This window comes from Paralichthys olivaceus, chromosome 1, assembly GCF_024713975.1.
Source record: "Paralichthys olivaceus isolate ysfri-2021 chromosome 1, ASM2471397v2, whole genome shotgun sequence".
Taxonomy (NCBI): Eukaryota; Metazoa; Chordata; class Actinopteri; order Pleuronectiformes; family Paralichthyidae; genus Paralichthys; species Paralichthys olivaceus.
The window spans coordinates 13,084,585-13,103,704 of NC_091093.1; the positions used below are offsets into that span (position 1 = coordinate 13,084,585).

At 40.6% G+C, this 19,120-nt stretch overlaps 1 protein-coding gene across 1 annotated transcript in view; it reads right to left on the reverse strand.

Annotated features, from left to right (window-relative positions):
• The window catches only part of greb1 (growth regulating estrogen receptor binding 1), a 91,857-nt gene that overhangs the window by 16,179 nt on the left and 56,558 nt on the right, over positions 1–19,120 (reverse strand). Inside the window, exons 3-6 of the mRNA XM_069521949.1 lie at positions 1,389–1,549; positions 1,161–1,268; positions 648–824; positions 332–514 (exon numbers count right to left, since the gene is read on the reverse strand). Of these exons, the coding sequence (XP_069378050.1) occupies positions 332–514; positions 648–824; positions 1,161–1,268; positions 1,389–1,549 (629 nt within the window). The remainder of the gene's footprint in view (positions 1–331; positions 515–647; positions 825–1,160; positions 1,269–1,388; positions 1,550–19,120) is intronic.

A 19,120-nucleotide genomic window follows, 5' to 3' on the forward strand; every position in this document is an offset into this window, starting at 1 on the left:
TCTCCATTCCCCTGCTAAACCATCAGTTCATCAGTGATCCACTAGGTTTGTGAGGCAACATCCATCAGTAAGAATCCTGTTCCAACACTGTAGTGTGGATATAGCCAGAGAAACCTTAATACTGATATGGCCATGGCTACTTCCTCCTGTTTCCACATATTGAGGGATCATAGTTATTATGACTCCTGCTTCTTGTTTGCTTCCATCTACACAATCTTTTTGACCGCTAATGGTATAAACGTTTTTATATATGTTGCATTCAATTAAAACTTCTAAACAAGCCTCATGTACAATCGACTGCTGAATACCACATCGTGTATCCGTCTCTTACCGTGTCCCCTCCAGCAGATGGAAGCTCCTTTGACCAGCATGCCCTGGTTATTTCGGTACAGATGGTACTTCAAGTGCTTCTGTTTCTTGGGCTGGGTGCTGAGCTTCAGGTTAATGTGGTTGGAGAATTCTGTGAAGTACCGAAAGCCTTTCTCTCCGCAGCCCATGCAGTTCCCAGAGAAGCCTAGAGGGAGCACACAGCAAATGCGTTATTACAAGAGAATGTGAATGGAACCGGATAATGCCAAAGGTGTTTTTTCAAAGACGTGACATTTTGAACAGCAGTGATATTTTCCTGTGCACATCTCCAGCCTCACCCAGCAGTGCATTACGACCCCGCTCATCTGGCAGGAAGCGGCGGTCTACAGCACACACCAGCAGGGTCTCAGGAAGAGAGGGCGACTTTATCCCGACCAGCGTGAACCCAGGAGGAACATCCAGAGACTCCGACGCCAGAGAGGACAGACGCAGGTCCCTGCCTGCCTGACAGAAACCTGTGGAAGAGAAAAACATTTTTTTCTTAACTTTTAATTTATAGTTAGTAGAGCTAAATAACTTTGCAGCTGTTTTGCAAAAAAAACGATCCTTGCTCGCTTAGTGACTATAAATCCAGAATAATGAACAGCCAAACACAATCATTAAATCCCTTTTTGTCATTTGTATGATCCTCCTTTAGATGAACAGCACATGCATAAAGGAGGTGAACCTTCATTATATGCAATATACGTCCTGGTCTGTATTTGAAAGCTGCACATCTGCTTGTGACTTATGTACAGTACAACTGCATATTAGATTTTTTTATGAGCATAAATATGAGCATGTGTTCACACCATCTGTGGTGCAGCATCCCTCAGGTGGGAGCTTCATCTGGTAGGGTATTGGGGGGCTGTTCGACGCTGAGCCATCTTCATCATCCTCGTCGTCATTCTCTGCACGGCCTGTTGGGGACATATGTTAAAAGAAAGCAACATTTTAATGGTGCAAGTTGATTTAGCTTTTCGATATCCGAGTACTGAAGTTCATTCAAAAGCAACTGGAGACACATTCATGCAACCCACCATCATGTGCCGACAGCTGCTCAGTCTCGAGGTACAGCTGTGAGAAGACAGGTCTGGGAATGACAGTGTTCGACCTCAGCGAAGCCTCAATGGAGTTATGCAGAACCTCCTCAAAGCGCGTGGTCCGCAGCTGGCCTGCATACGAGTTCCCCATTGGTGTCCTGCAAAGACAGAGTTGTCTTGTTCAGTCTCCAAAAGATACATCCAAGCCCCCAATGCTTACCATCTTAACAATTACCACACTAATTCAAGTTTATAGCATTAGTCTTTCTGTTACATGATTCAGTTTTACAGAAGAGTCCGTTTCAGCATTAGAACAAAAAGTAAAGCACAACTTCAGTAACCTTGCAGGATTCATCCATTATTTTCAGGACAAACAACCTCTAAAACACCCCTCCCCCTCAAAACCTAATGACATCTACATTTATTTAACAATTACTCAGAGTCAACTCAAACTAATTAACACCATGTCAAGTTATCTGTGTGGCTGCATTTGTTAAAACTAATGAGGAAAAAACTGCAAACTTTAGAGATGTTTCAACACATTGTAAACACGCTGGGTCGGGTATCAACGAGTATGATATATCTAACAATCTGAAACCATGTCTTTAAAGTTTATTAGTTTCACCCAAATTAAACTTTATTTTCCAGGAAATAACTTCTTATTTGCCTGCTCCAAAACAGCTGGTGTGCTGCACTTCCACAGACAAGTACTGTTTTTAGAGCAGTGAAAAAGAGGTGATTTTCAGTAAAGTAGTGTTAGAGCCAGAGCCAGATAGAGTGTGAGCAGTTTACAAATATTTCACGCTGAAAAGTGCTGCAAGTAAAACAGTAACGTGAACCGAATGCATGACTTCAAGTTCCAGATATTTAAAGTAAGTAATTGTTGTGTATTCCTAGACTTATGTATTTATTATGCCTGTGAAAATACATACTAAAAGAAGTTGTATGGGACTGTATGTGTTTGTTTTTCAAAGGGTCTAACCTGAGCCAGGTCTTATTGCAATGATATCAAGCATCACTTCTACAATGGATTTATAAAACACAGCTGTTGAAAATAGTTATATAATTCGGGTTGATACTTGGTATCGGCCAACACATCAAGTTCGAGTGTCAGAATCATAACTGGAAATTAAAAAATGGTATTGGAACATCTCTAGTAAACTTTGTCAGCAACCACCATCTAAAAATGGTCATTTGAATGCTTGTTTACAATTCAATAAGGCTACCAGATCGGTGTAAGCTATACTCACAACAACCAATCGAATGGTTGATTTGAGCCAGAAGATTTTCTTTTGTTGACTACAACAGAAAGAAAAAAGTAGAGTAGGAAAACATGTCTCAGTAAAAAGGATTAATTATTTGATAAAAGACAAAACACATTTAAAGTCAGTCCTCTGTTGGTTAAATGGTTTTAAGTCTAAGTAGCATATACTTGCTTGCACTCCTATGCTTTTGAAGAGACACAAACACTGACAGCCACACACACGTCTTCTCACACACAGGCCCACACACACATAAACAGTGGTTACTATTGGATGGCATCTATCCAGACGGCGTGCCATAAAATCAGTGTTACTGACAGAGTCAGGACACCCTGACCTAGACTCTACCTCCGCTCACTGTTTTCTTTCTTGACTTTCTCTGCATCGCTCACTCTGTGGCTTTCCCCCTGGTTCGCCTCTCTCATCTACACACACACTGATGAGAAACCGCACTTATTCTAAACGTCGGTTTGTTCAAGTTACTCTGTTGGTTTTACTTGGTTTTATATTTTTGTTCTTTTTAAAGAACAACAGAGAATGGGATAAAAACAAAAGAAAAGCACTTTCAAACCTTTCTGAACAGTGCACTCAAAGGGATTGTTGTATTATTTAGCCTTGTGTCATGCAAAACACTTCAGTCTTGCATCATCTGCATTTTCAAAATTCCTTTTAAAAAACGTATACAGTGAAATAAAGCTGAATAAAGATTGACCACACTGCTGAATATTTCTGTGTGAACCAAAGAGGTGTTGGTTGTAAACAAACTGGGTCAGAGGGGAAGAAAATAACAAGGTTGGATTTTTAAAACCAACGTAATCCCCCCCCCCCCCCCCCACCCCAAACCTTTCACAGCCCATATGCTGGTGACACCACACACAAGACATATTGTTGAAAACTGCAGGTTCAGCTTAATGAAGAGACTCTGTCAGATTACAGAGGTAAAGCTGTTGGTGTTTCACACCACAGGTTAACAGAACAGCTTCCTGCTGCAGAGAGAAGATTCAGTCTGATTCTATTTTAGGCATATAAATAATACATTTCAAAAAACAATACATCTCTACAAGAATCCATTACATTACTATGTCACACATTAGATTTTTTTTAAACAATAACATATACTTTTGTATATTAATTTTAAAGTTTAAAAATGTTTTGGCCATCCCTTCACAGGAAACCAAAGCCAAGGAAACATCAGCCTGATATTTGCATTATTTCTACACGGCTCTAAGTTGTGCTTACCTCTTGTTATGTTCTCTAACCCACAGTAATGTAACGTAATTCAGCTACAAAATCAGATTGGCCATTATCTGATGTAAGAGGTAATATCAATCTTTTTTTAAAATAGTTCAAACATATGCAGTATCAGATGCAGATCAAAGACAGATTTTCCCTAAAAACAAGGTGTAGATAGACATCATCTTTCCCACAAACTCAGTGCACTGAGATAGATTCTGACTCAGTGTTTGTACGTTCAGTTCCATGTTGGTCTTGTTTGTAGTTTTATGACAGTGTGCTTATATTCAAAAAGAACCACAACCAAAATTGTATCCTTAACTTTAACCCTAACCAGTCATACCTAACCATAACCAGACCACATGTCACATCTTTCCCCTGATCTTAACCAGAACCTGATGACGTTTCTGTTTGGGCCTGAAAATTAATTACATAGTTGAATTAAAATCACTGCAGCAGGAAGTTCACTCTACCAACACATGTCAATAGATGACATATCATTTAAAAGACACTCATTTTATATGCTCGTTATTTATTTTATAAATATGTAAAGAGGAGAAGGCTTTTTATTTGATCAATTTATTTACATTTTAAATTACTATTATTATCCTTTTTTTAAAATCTTTTTTGTAGGAATCTTCAGTAATCTTATGTTGGTCAGTATTTATGCAGGAAAATGTCCTAAAGAGGTAACCACACACACACACACACACACACACACACACACACACACACACACACACACACACACACACCTTACCACCTTCTCTTTCCATGCTTTCATATGTAAAGAGGCTCTGCAGACATTTAAAGCTTTGCACCACTTTGCAGAAAGACACAGGGTGGCAGACAAAGACAAAAAGTCCTGTCATAACACAGCCGCCATGACAGGAAGTAATCACACCTACGAGCAGACTGGTCTTTTTACAACCAGAGAAAGAGGAGACAGGGAGGGAAACAGGGACGAGATGAAAGCGCAGAGGTGTATTCCACGTTTTATTGAATCCTGAGCTAATCCTTCACTTCTGACCAATAACTGTCAAATAACCAAGAAGCCATTCTACATGCTTTTTAATGCATGGTTGAAATTCCTCTATCATTAGGAAATAGGCATAAACATTTTTGTAGTGCATCAAAAAAGGCTTTTCAGGGACATTTTTAATCCAGTTTATTCTTGTGCAGAGAAGAGTGCATACTGAGAGAGATGTTTCTGCATTCACTGATACCAGGAACATCAGATGCAGGTATATATGTCTGCTATAATGTCTATTAATGTGCTTTAAAAGCTGCAAGGAAGAGCACACACAGGAACCTCCTACTGTGATCTTCATTGTCCAGTCAAAATGCCAAATGTCCACCTCAAATGTGTCGCTGCACGCTGCTCCATGTTTCACTACATATCCTGTTATTACTTTCAAGGAACATCTGTCCCTCGACCCAAAAGACCTTTGGCACATATAAAAAAATGGCACCGAGCAGAGAGGACAGAAATGAGGAGTAAGAAAAACTTTTCAGGAAGCTTTTTTCCCCCTGCTCCTCTAATCCCCCCCCCCCCCACCTCTCCTTCCTCTCTCCCTGACGTGGACGTGGGAGATCCTTTCATCTCTCCCCCCCTCTTCTTCTTCTCTTTCTATCTCTCTTTCACCCTGGGGAGAGAGAAACTATTGTGGGGTTTTATGACCCCGTGGATCCCCCACCCTCAAACACACACCCTCACATAGACCTGTAGTTAGGATCCCCTTAAGTCATGAGACCCAATTCACAGACTATGTTGCCAACCTAGTAAAATAAAAAATATTTCAAGATAAATCTAATTTAAAAATAGTTCTTACACTTTTTCAGTGGATGCAGCTGCTTCCCCTTTAGAAGAATGGAGCTAATTAACAAACCAAGTAAAATGATTATAAGCATCTTGGTGAAAGATATGTTGTGCAAGGAGAAGACATGTAAAAGTTTTATTGGTAAAGCACCTACACACTTCAGTCCCATCTGCATTAAGTTCTGCTCAGCTCCTGCAGTTCGCTGATATATGCAAACACACATATAAGCTCTTGGTTGAATGAATCTGTTTGAGGGATGTCTCACAACCAGAAGGTCAAAGGTGAGCGCAGATAACAATGTTTAAGTAAGACTTTGATGTGGCCTATACTTCTATATCCCCCACACACAAATCTATGCAGATGCACACGCACATGCACCCTCCACACACGCTCTCCAATGGGCTGTGGCTCAGCAGATACAAAGGGCTTGTCTTGAGGGGTGAAAGGTCGTCCTGGGAGAGGTCAGATAAGAACCCCAGGCTCTTTCTCTGTTGGCCACGACCACATACCAGTCACACACACACACACACACACACACACACACACACACACACACACACACACACACACACACACACACACAATACATCATCCAGGCTATGCTTCGTTTCTGTTCAGTCTGACCAGCAGGGTTTTGTAGTGTCCAATAGCAGATCATATTACACACACACATACACACACACACACACATACACACACACACATACACACACACAGCTAAGTGAGTACATTCATCCATGTGTTATCTGCAATCACACTAATAGCAAAAACTGTAAGCATTAATTTAATGTTTGTGTGTGTTTGTGTGTGTGTGTGTGTGTGTGTGTGTGTGTGTGGTCAGAGGAATGTGGAGCAGTGTCAGCTGGTCAGTGCAGCATCTCTTTCAGCTCGGAACAGTAGAGTTAAAAAAACCTTCAGCTTTGCAGATGCTCTGAGAGCGCTGACCCACAGCACAACACATATGCAAAGGGATGTCGGTTGTACACACACACACACACACATCAGATGGGCTCACCACTGACCAGTGACCCACAGCAAACGCTCCCATTCACAGTTTGTTCAACAGACATTGGGTCGGTGGCCAGCCAGCCAACTGGCCAACTGCTCCAGCAGCCCCTCAGACAGCCATTCAACCGCACACACACACACACACACACACACACACACACACACACACACACACACACACACACACACAGAATCAGGCCACTCAGCTACAACCAGTCATCTCTGATCTCTGCCCAAATACAGAAGTTCCCATCACTGACAGCGTCTCACTAACCCATTACAAACATTGATTATCATACACTCTATATAACCATGAAGCTGTCTTCACAATGTCACTTTGTTCAGCATGTTTTCACAACACATGGAAAATATAGTCAGCTGTGCAGTAACAATAAAGAGCAGTGATACACTGTGTGTTTTCCACAGGACACTATCTGCTCCACTTAGTGTAAAGAAATAGTTGGACGGCACAACAAAGCTCCGGCTCCCTGATTATTGTAAGTCTGCTCAGCCTGTTGCTTCGCTATCTCGCTCCACGTCCTTGAGCAGATTTTTTTCTTCCCTCTGCTCCCTTTATCTCGTATGACTCCCGGGGACCTTGTGTTGTCTACAGGCATACAAATCTGGTTCTGTGCACACTGGTGTGGCGTTTAAACATTTTACCTGCAGGAGATGTCACGAACTGAAAATGGATGCATGAGTTGAAAGATCCCCATCACTGTGAGTTACAAGTGTTCATGTGATTTCAATCAGCCACAGGAGACTGGGAATATTCACACATACATATAACTCATCATCAGGTGTTATGAGCAGCAGCAGGAGTCAGCACAGACTATAAACTGTATATATAGATACACAGTTTTTATATACAGTTCTCTGGCACAGACGACCAGGGATATGCACATTTTGTGTTTGCACACAAACAAACTGCAGCATTTCATTGCCTCTGTCTTTTCCAAGCATCTCTGTCTTGTCCAAGCGTCGTTTCAGCACACCACTGATGCATCTCACAGCCATGGACACAGAGGCCCAAAGAATACGTTTATAAAACAGTAAGACCAAACTCCAAAAATATACTTATAAAATATTCTATTTTTTCTACAGACATGTATCTGTTGAAAACACTCTGTAGAAAATATGCATTAAAAAACCTCATCGTGCAAAGTTGTTACTGACAACACCAGACTAAATGTTTCCAGAATAATAATAGGATTTGTTACATATGTGGAAGAACAGTATGTTTTTGGAATAAATAACGTGCATTGAACTGCATCTACAACATGAGTTCAGGCCTTTAAATTGTTTATGTAGCAACTGAGACTTGGCTCAGTGTGAACTGGAGGAACCACCTATTGTTACTGGAGAAGTCTGACACGAGAGTGGACTCACACGCTGCTCTTTTTACACTCTAACACGTGCTGGAGGAAGATGACCCACCGTCAGAAGAAAGATGAGGATATTTTAGAGCTGCTTCACTTTGCACCTCTCATCTAAACGCGTCATCAATACGAGGATAAACACAAAGACAGTGTAATAACCATGAGCAGATGATGATCCACAGGTTGGAGCTGCAGTTTAAGCAGTTCTCAGTGTTTTGTGTGTATCTGCTCCTCATCATGAACACACACCTTGTGCCGTGCTCTACCTGCAGCTCCCAGCACCGATCACAACAAACCAGCAGCAGCGACTCACCTGTGCCGATGTGACTATTCTTCATGTAAAAGCTGTGAGCCGCTCCAACGTGATGTCACCATGTCTCCGTGTCTCCGGATCGAGACCTGCGGAGGAACTGGCCCCAGTGTCGCGCGTGTCATCGTGTGTGATCCCTCCCTCCCCCTCCTCCTCTTCAGTAATGGTACAGTCCGAGCGCTGCCTCGCTGCTTCTTTAGCTTTCAGTGCTTTTTGAAAACACGCGGTTCGTCTCTGGACATGTTTTACTCATTTATCTTACAATGCAGTGTTACAGGTTATTATGAATGTGTTGTTGTGTGATCACGAGGAAATAAACAGTCAACTTAACATTCCTGGAAAGAAATGTCACTGAAATCCTTAAAAGAAGCTAACCAGACAACACTTCTGATAAGTTAAAATAAAATAAAAAAATCTAAATCTTGATGTAGAAGTTTGTTTTAATGTTGCCTGTTTTAGTTTTCATTATGTTGCCTGTACTACTAATTAGCAGTTAGCAATAAAACATTTTAAAACATTGGTTCCAACATATTTCTAGAAAATATTGACATTTTCTGAAATGGAAATATCAGAATAAATCATGTTATTAAAGGTTCTGTGTGTAGAATTTAGTGACATCTAGTGGGGAAGTTGCAAACACACCCCCCCCCCCCCCCTCCCCCCCCCTCCCCCCCCTCCAAACATGGAAGAGAACCTGTGGCAGCCTTCAGTTAAAAACTCAAAAGTTGTTTGTCTAGTTTGACTACTGTCAAAAACATGGCTGCTTCCATAGAGAGGACCCCCTCCTGATGTTCAAACTATTTAAATATAAAGGACCCGTTCATGGGTAAAGACAAGCAATGATTCGTAACATGTAGATGAAACACATTAGTGAAAACATCACAAGGATTATTCTGTTTTCAATTTCTGCCAATGGATCCACTTACACACTGAACCTTTAACATGGTACAAAATTTCACCTTTTACAAATTGTAAATTTGCCTAACATTCTGTCTAAGATAGAAAATGATTTTCAATGGGCTAAAAAATCTCTGATGTAAAGAAAATCTCTGTGTGGACATGCACGTGTGCACCACTTTACTGTGACCCAGTGCAATAAGTTTGACACCAATGATCCACTCAGATTGTGGACGTGTGTCGCCCTCTGCTGGATTATAAGAGGACTTGCAGTGTAAAAGCAGTGAGTAAGTGCTTACTGCTCATTATCAGTCAGCTCATTATAAACTATAGAACATCTCTGTAACAAATGCTGCGAGATTGATCTGCACAAACTGAAGTTAAACCGAACTGAATAAAGAAGCAGCTGAACTTGTGTGAAGAGTTGAAAATGTAATGTAACATAAATAAAGATGAAGTCAAATAATACTCCTTAATATCTTGGGCTTGTTGAATAATGTTTGAGTTTGTGATTGTGTTGTAAATGAAAACGTTTTGCTGCTGTAGAAAAAAAGGTTTGTGCACACACACACGGTTTGGAACTGTGGAAGTATTTAACGTTATGTTATAATATTTTATTAATTTATTTGTGTGATTAAAAGCAGGAACATTTGAATTGATGAAGTTTTTAAAAGTCTGAGAGTATTATTATCTTTTTCTTAATCACTTCAGATCAAACGTCATTTTATGGGTTTGATATCTTAACTTGCCAAAAGCAAAACTTCCATGTTTTACATTAAACTAAACAGAAATTATGAGAATTGATTGTTTCCCACTTGCAATGTGTTTGAACTGCTGAAGATTATTTTCTTGACTTTGTCAAGTTAAAACACATTTAATATTTAACCTTTGACACGATCATCACATTTCATCACTGCCAAAATTGTAAACCTAGTTTTTGTGGGGGTAAAAAAAGCCTGACCACCCTATGACCTCTCTCTTTGTTTCCACCAAGGTGCAAATTATGAATGCGCCTCCCACGGCCAGCAGAGTGAACCCCACGACTCCACAGAGCAAATGTTCATCTCTCACTCAGCACCACCCATCCCTCGCAGGCATCAGTCACGCTGATGGGACAAGGGAGGGACCCTCCAACCCCCCTGTGCCAAATGTCATGGTGGCCATAACAGAGCAACTGGCAGACAGGTACAGAGTATGTAAAGAACATTACTCTAATACCCAAGATTTGAATGTCAAGTTGATAGAAACGCATAGTTTTATCTTCTCCTTACATCATTGTAGAGACTGCACATAAATAATAATGATGTGTAGAGTGTTAATATCTATGAACAGGAACATTTAGGTGTGGATCCAGATTATGATCTGAATGTGGGACTCAAACCAAACATTTTTAGTAGAAGAGTGATTTTAATTCAGTTTATCAGTTATCAGTTTGTGGCTCTCTTACCCGAGTAGAATGTAAACAAGTGATTAAGTGGCCAATCAGCACTGGCAGAGCTATGCTATCTATGATATGAAATGAGGAGGCTGTGACATATCATGGGTTTGTAAAGTAATCTCATGAGACTAACTTCGTTTTTAACATTACCTCTAACGCAGCATGAGGACAACTCACTTTTATTTTGCCAGTTTTAAAGTCGATACATTTTATTGTGCTCTCAGTGCTGCAGACTTCGCCTCACTTTCTTACTTTAGCCCAACATTTCTATAAAAACATTTTACTCATCAGATTCATCTCTCAGAGTTTGGGGAGGTTATAATTCTGCCAGACACAGATTTGCCATTAATTCCATTATAGGGGAAGCAGCCGAAATCATTTTTTCGATTAAAACCTTTTGAAATATTCATTTATAATTTGATATGATAACAGATGAGCGGAAGTGGGGGCCAAATTAAACACTCACATCTAAATCAATTCCAATGGCAGCTAAAATGGTTCATCCATCTGCTAAAATACTAATGTCATTTAATTTATGATGAATTTGTTCCATTTACTGGTTATTAAGGCTTTTAAGAGTTCTATTCCAAAGTGATTTTCAAACCATAAAATACAAAGGATATTTATAAAGGCATTTATAAAACTGTTTTCCATGATGGTCCTCCCTCCTAATTACAGCTTATATTTGTCACTGGGAATGTCATACTTCATCCTTTCAGCTGCCCAAACTGGGCAGTGCCAATCTGTACAGTGGCAAAGCCACGCCACGCCAACACAACATCCCCTGATGGGAGAACAGGTGTTGGACAGGGTCCAGTGGAGCAGAGCGGAGCGGGCTGCCGTGATATGTCTGATGAACAGGCCAGCTCAGGCTCCTCTGGCCCAAGGGAGGGGGACCCAGCCATTTATTAAGTGTGGGTCTTTGTGTGCGTGTGTGTGTGCGTGTGTGTGTGTGTGTGCACCTGTGTGAGAGAGAGCAGAGGTTCTGTGAGGGCAGCAGCAGTACAACAATGAGCTCCAACAAAACTGACGGACCCAAAGAGCCAACAGGGAGGTGAGCTAATCTGGGAAATCCCCGAACAAAAACTTTGTAAGTTTGCAAGAAGCAATTCAAAATGTTGTAATCCACAAAGGACACAGTGTTTTGAAGTTTCATACCACGATGTGGGACATGACGTGGGGGTTAGTAGAGTTTTACATTTTAGAATACAGAACGAGTAAATCATCTCTGTCAGGACTGCTGAACAAAGGAAAAGTCAATAGACAACTGAGATTCTGTATAGTACAATATGTTTGAACTCCATTAAATGACACATACCATGTTTTTTTTGCTGAGTGTGTGTTTTTAACTACACATTTTGTTCTTACACATTTTGGATGGGCCTTGAAACAGGCCCCAGTAACCCATATCTGTTTCTTGCCTGAGACCATAAGAAACAAGTTTATTGGGTTTTTGAGATCCATTTCTCGAGTCCCTTTATTGCTAATTTTACAGCCAAAATGACACTAGATATGATGATTTGCTAAGTCGCTGTGGAGCCATATTGGCCTAGGCAAGGCTTGTAGTTCCTGTTAATGGGTTGAATATAATATTTTATGTCCCGTTGCTATAGCCACGGTGCTTAACTTGAGATGTAAAAATAGTCAGGCCCATTCATTTTAGTATAAATACTTCACTTCGCTTCAAGACACAGACTGAGCTGTATGTAAAACATGTCTATTTGAATGTGCCCCGGCAGAGGGAAAAGGTATTGCTACTTTACACATAATGACGGCCCAGGTCGTTTGGCTGAGAATAATGGTGGTTTCACTGTAAAGCATATCACTCTCATTAGATTTTTACACACTGGTCGTGCCTAACTGGAGATGCACTTGTCTGGACACACACACACACGTGCATACATTTGCAAAGACAGTTCACCCACACACACACGCAGGCAGATTCACACACACATATCCGTCTCAAAGTCATTAAATCCCTTTGAAAAGAGGCCTCATTTGAGAGATGCAATAAAATTTTTAATCATTTTATTACCAAAAGAGTATTTAACAAGTGGGCAATGAAACGCCAAAGGCAGGTTAGCTGAGTTTAACCTTCAGAGAGGAAGCCATGTATCACATGCTGCCCCAAGGCATAGTGGGACAGAAATGTCATCCTCCATTATCCACCATACCTGAAGTGTGGCGTTGCGCTGCTGGCAGGCAGGCGTCTCGCTCCGCAAGGCGAGGCTGAGGGGAAATTAGGTGGAATTCAATTAATGGACGTTTTTTACGCACCAGGGAGAGGACACAGCTGCATACACACACTCACACACACACACACACACCTTAATGCATGATGCACATACAACGTAACTAATGTAACACACACGAACACCTCGGAGCATGTCCTACACGTCTCACACTGTGAGGGGCCACTGACGGGACAGGAAGAACACGGTGCTTTGTCTCTTTCTTTTGCTCTCCTCACAGTTTTCATTTTTTTTATATCTCCACTACTTAACTTTCCATCCTCCTCACCGTGCTGGATGAGAGTTGGTTCTGTTTAATCTTCTTCTCTCTCTCCCTGTGGTGGTGCAGGCAGAGTTGCTCCACTGCTTTCCCTCAGCGGGTCAGTTAAGGAGAAAATGAGGCAGAGGGGGACACTCTCAGTCTGTCACCATAAAAGAACCATACCTACCTACCTACCTGCCTGCCACCTGCTCGTAAATATAGCGTTAAACTGCTCTGCGGTCCAAGCACAAGTGTGCCTGTGTGCATGCAGTGGGGAGAGAGTGACAGACAGAGAGGGAGGGGACGCATCAGACAGTATACATTCACCTGTTAGAGAGAAAAAGGGTGTTTCCAGAAAAGCCTTACAGGAGGGGAAATACACCAGCCTTCTTTGGTCGCACAAAATAAAAGCCCATACATCACACATTGCAATTTCTTTGACACTTTGGGAATAATTTATAGCTGATAACAAAATACTTTATTTTCAATAACAAGCCTCTGTGGTACCTATGAGGGACTGGCCCCCAAAGTTAATTGAAAAGTGTCCTGGCTCTCATTTGCATAAGAAACACATTTAAAGGTGAAAAATTATAAATAAATACGCGGCCACCTGTGAAATATGGCTTTTGGCCTGTTGGTCATTTATAACTTTGCCTTTAATTACGTGACAGGCTGGGCTTCTGCAGCTGTAATGAGAGGCTGGAGTGATCGAGAGGAGTGTGTGAGAGACAGAGGGCTATAGGTCATTTAGTGTGTGAACAGACAAACATGAGAGCAGACGCACACAGATGGACACACACACACACACAGTCAACATACATCCACATGGTGACACACAGAGATGGACTGGCGTCAAACAAAACAAAAAAATATGGACACAATCACATTTTAAAAATGTATTTTCACAGTTTGATTACTTCTAATCTAAAAAAGTTTAAGAAGCAGAACTTACTTTTGATACCCAGTCATCTGTCTTGCACTTTCCTTCTCAGTCACTTTGCTCGGACTGAGAGACAAGCAGCATATTTAACTAACGTCTAAATGTTTTCTGGTTTTATTTTCCTCCTGGTGATCTCGTCCAATCAAAAAGGAGAATCTATGAGTCACACAGTCAACACCTCTGTGATGAGAATGGGCAGTTGGTTGTGGATAGTGTGGCCTTCGTTTCATGTGTGGAAAATTGTCTTCAAAAACACAGTGTAAGGCTAGAGTCCATGGAACAAAATGGAAAACAGAAAAAAAAGTGCAGAGAATATTCTCCTTTGTATTTTTTATCACTATATTATCTATTATTATTATTATTGATGTGCTCTGATAAGTCACTTCTGACTCTCTCTGAGGTTTTTGTCCCATGGTAACAGTTTGGGTAGTTTTTCGTCCCTCTATCGTCGAGGGTAAAGGACAGAGGATGTCTCACCTTGTACAGATTGTTAAGCTCACTGAGGCAAATTGTGATTTGTGAAAGTGATTTTTATTTCAATTATTAGCGTATATATGACATTTTCCTGCTGTATTTATCTTATGTATTGATTCACAAACTCTGCATTTGAATTTTACTTGAAGAAAACAGATGTTATTCACATGTTCTGTACATGATTCATTTGTAGACACAGTGAATGTCAGACCACAGACAACCGGAGATGTTCAATGACAGAACATATTGTCAGTGAAAGAGTCACACAGCAGACAGCTTATATGACTAAAGTCAGAGAGCATTACAGCACAGAAAGACAAAAGACTGTGGTGATGGTGGATGTGCTGTGTGGGGCATTACGGTCTCAGTCTCTCCATCCTCCCTCGCCCCCCCATCCCTGTCCCTTTTTATGCATACAGAAAACAGCTTGCATTGCCCTGCAGGTACTAACCCGAGCGCTGTGCCACCACGCACCGCTTTCTTTTTCACCTTCACTCCTTCTCTGCGGTCACTTCCCGGTAGAGCCTGCATGCGCTGCAGCGGTGGCACTTCCTGAGGTGTTCTCTCTCTCTCTTTCTCTCTCTCTCTCTCCTCATCTCATTTTAACCCTCTTTCTCCATCTCTGAATAGCAGAGGAGAGGGAGGGAGGCAGGGAGGCATAAGCATGGCCTGGCCCAGCCCAGTTAGGCCTATTAGAAGAAGGCTATATTTCACCATTTCAACACCCCCCTCAGAAATATTACAAGACAGACAAGCAAGCGGGGGCTAATCCCTGGGATGAAATTAGCAGCAGAGGGGTTAGCGGCAGGGTGGGAGGATGATAGAAATGGGGGGGTGGGTTGAGGTGGGCAACTGAGCCCAGCTGGAGGCAACTCGTCCACAGGGATAATTACAAGATGCTCCTGGGATCTGTCTGTCTGTCTGTAGGCTGTGCTGGGCCGGCCTTCATTTTTGATGGCTCTATTTTCAACAAGGGGGACTAGTTCTCACCCTCAGTCTGTGTGTGTGTGTGTGTGTGTGTGTGTGTGTGTGTGTGTGTGTGTGTGTGCTCTTTCTCTCTGTGTCTCCAGTGCTTCAGATACATAGTAAAAGCTATTAAAATTGAAATTGTTCTAGGGGCAGTGAGCAAATGGGGGAGAGAAGCGTCACACTCAACCCCCACGACAGACTGTTTAATAATGGGTGGAGTTTGGTGTGTGTGTGTGTGTGTGTGGTTAAAGTGAGTCTGTGACCCAACTAGCAGGCCTGGTGTGTCTATTTCTCCTTATTCCAAGCTACACTTGTACAGCTTTATGAATGTATTATTTATAAAGGTGAAAAAAACATTTTCCTTTTGAAAGTTTCACGTTAATATTACTTCGAAATATGAACTTATTCTGTTTAATACTCATAATAGTTGTTTTTTCTCATGTATTTCTTTTTTAACTTTGCTTTCTGGGTCGATACCCACAAATGAAGTGTGAATTAAAGCAGAAACAGTCAAAGATCACAGTGTTATTTTAATTTTAGTTCCCTACATTAGGTCTCCCTCCCTCCCTCTCTGTGGTCAGCAGTAGGTGAGCGCGACAGCACAGTGCTTTGACCAGCACACTGACCTCTCTCCAGGGAAACGATGACTTTGAGAACGCTGCTGGAACACACACACACACACACACACACATACATGAAATGAAGAATGGAATGGGCAAACTCATTCATCACTTTAAAAAATATAACAGGCCATTAGAAGTTTGCAAAAATAAAGACAAAAGCTACGGCAGTTGCACTTTTACCAATTGCTGCATTCATCAGGATATAATAATAGTGTGATGTACCCTCTGTGTACAATACACACACAGACACACAAAACACAGTTTAATAATTGACCTTTAAAAGTGATTCTTAATAAAATTCATTCTGATTTTCAAATTAACTTAATTTGCCATGTGGCGATTGAAGCCGTCAATAGCATAATATTAAAATAACCTATCTGAGGCATGTAAATCAGGAAGATCACTGTTTTCTCCCAGCTGATGTATAATAATATATAAGTACATGTATTCGGTACAATTACTTGGAGAACATGTTGTTTTTTAATACATAGAAATCTATCTCTTAAAGTTTGTGCTCGCCTTTGTGTTGGAACTAATCAAACTCCACAATCAGAACTGGATGAGTCTAAAAGGGTTTGTCTCTCCTGAAACCAGCAAACGGGAAAATGAAGTTGTGGCTGAGATTGTTCCTTATGGGACCTGTAGATGGCGCTCTATACAAGGAAATGGCACTGGACTCTGATGGAATGTGGACCATAGCGCAGAATGTGTGTGTGTGTGTGTGTGTGAGGGAGAGAGAGAAAGAAAGTGAGAAAGTGGGGGGGATATGGAAAATAGAGCAAGAAAGATAGAGTGTGTATGTGTGTTAGAGGGATAGAAAGAGAGAGAGTGTTTGTGTGTGTGTGTGTGTGTATGTGTGTGTTAGAGAGAGAGAGAGAGAGAGGTGTACAGTACCTGATGCTACAGAATAGTCTAATGACCGTCCTTCTTTGTCTTTGAACAGGCAGACAGAGTCATCCAGCACATTCAGCACCAGAATAGCTACAGAACATCCGCGCATAAAGTGAAGTTATAAACAAAAAAGAAGGCACTAGATCATGGAGACAGGCCGGGCCAGGACGACATTTTCCTTCTGATGACTGCAACCTCTCACATTATTCACAGATTCATCCAAATGCTCGGCCTGGAAGCTCCTGTGGCTTCACTTAGTTATGGAAAACATTGTATTGCTGCTAAACTTCTATTAAACATGTGCAACAAAATGGAAAAATAGAGAATATAAAATAGTGTAGTACACAAACATTGAACCACACAAAACACAGGCCTGCACATACAGAACATTTAAAAAAGTACACAGTTCATACATACATGCACAGAATTTAGAGGGGTAATTAACGCTTAGGGTTAAACATAGATTAACAGTATTTAATGGTATTTCAGGTTGTGATTGATATTTTAACTACAACCTATAATCTATATAATCATGTCATTTTTTTTGACAACATGAATCTGTATTTCCTCCTCTCAGAAACGATAATGTAATCAAACAGTAATAAAATATATTTTTAAATGGTGAATTATGAGATGTTTAACAAAAACTACAGGACAGGTGGTGTATCTGTCTTACAGCGTCACCACATCTAACGGTGTGATTAGTGGATTGAGTCAAGGTCAGGTGAATAATTGGCCTGGTGGTAGCAAGCAGCTGTGTCACATTGTGTTACATGTGATTAGGTTGTAATTACACTGCAATTATAGAAAAAAAAGAAAGCAGCAAAATAATTGCTGAGTGTTACTCGTGGTAAAAACAACACGATGACTAAAGCGATTTAATTCTTTGTCATGTTTAGTCACGTGAAATACATTTGATGCCATGACAAACAGCGCTTCCATTTTCAGGAGAAATTACACATCAAACTGAAAATCACAAGATATTGGATTTATGATGTTTCAGGGTAAAACCAGTTAGTGTCAGTTACATTTATTCAGCTGGGATTCCAGTCTAAAAACAGAATCTTGGATGTGACCAAATACGTACAAAACGTACAACGCTGCAATCTTAACAATGACCTGTATGTTGCAGAGGCATGCTCGTACAGCCCAAAACGCCATGTATAAATTAGTGCATTTTTATTATTAACTTAAATATGCATTTTTATCACATAAATATTGTAAATCATGAGGAATATTATGTGCATTCTAAACAAGTTCATTTTTAATTTTAGCTGACACTGTCTTTATTAAGTCAAATCACTTGATTAAATGTCTGGTTGATAATCCAAGCACCGATGGGATGAAAAATATTCAGATGCTGTACTGAAGCTCAATCAAAGTGGCTTTTTAAAAACTCCTCAGCATTTGGTTTGAATAAAATATACAAATGCCGAAATTACGGATGTCAGATATTTTTGTCTTTGAGTCCTGAGTCGCTGATTAAAAGTTGCAGAACACTTTTGGACCATGTGCCGACAGCAGTGTTATAATTTAACCGTTAACAGGAATGCAGATGCACGATCACATACCTACCCTGAACTGAATATATAACAAAAAGGTGCCCTTGAAAATGACTCAGCCTTTCTGTGTCGATGCTTTTCTGTCCTTATTTGATTTCACTTTGCAGAGATGGATTCTTTGTGCTGCAGTTTAGATGTAGAAGTAGGTTGAGACGCAGGTAAAAAGCATCTTGTGTGTGATTAAGGGTATTTAAAATAACGTGCTGACAAATTATTTCAACAATTCTGCTACAAAAAATGGACCAAACCCAATAATCATTATTTTTATATTCATATAAAATATACACTGCTTTTATTCTTGTGATCTATGTGTTTACCGAACAACATAAACTCATATGACGTGTTTTTTTAATTCTACGTTTTAATTTTTCATTCCTGTAAAGTAACTTATTTCATTTGCTACCTCCAGGGAGGTCTGAGGGAAAGGCTA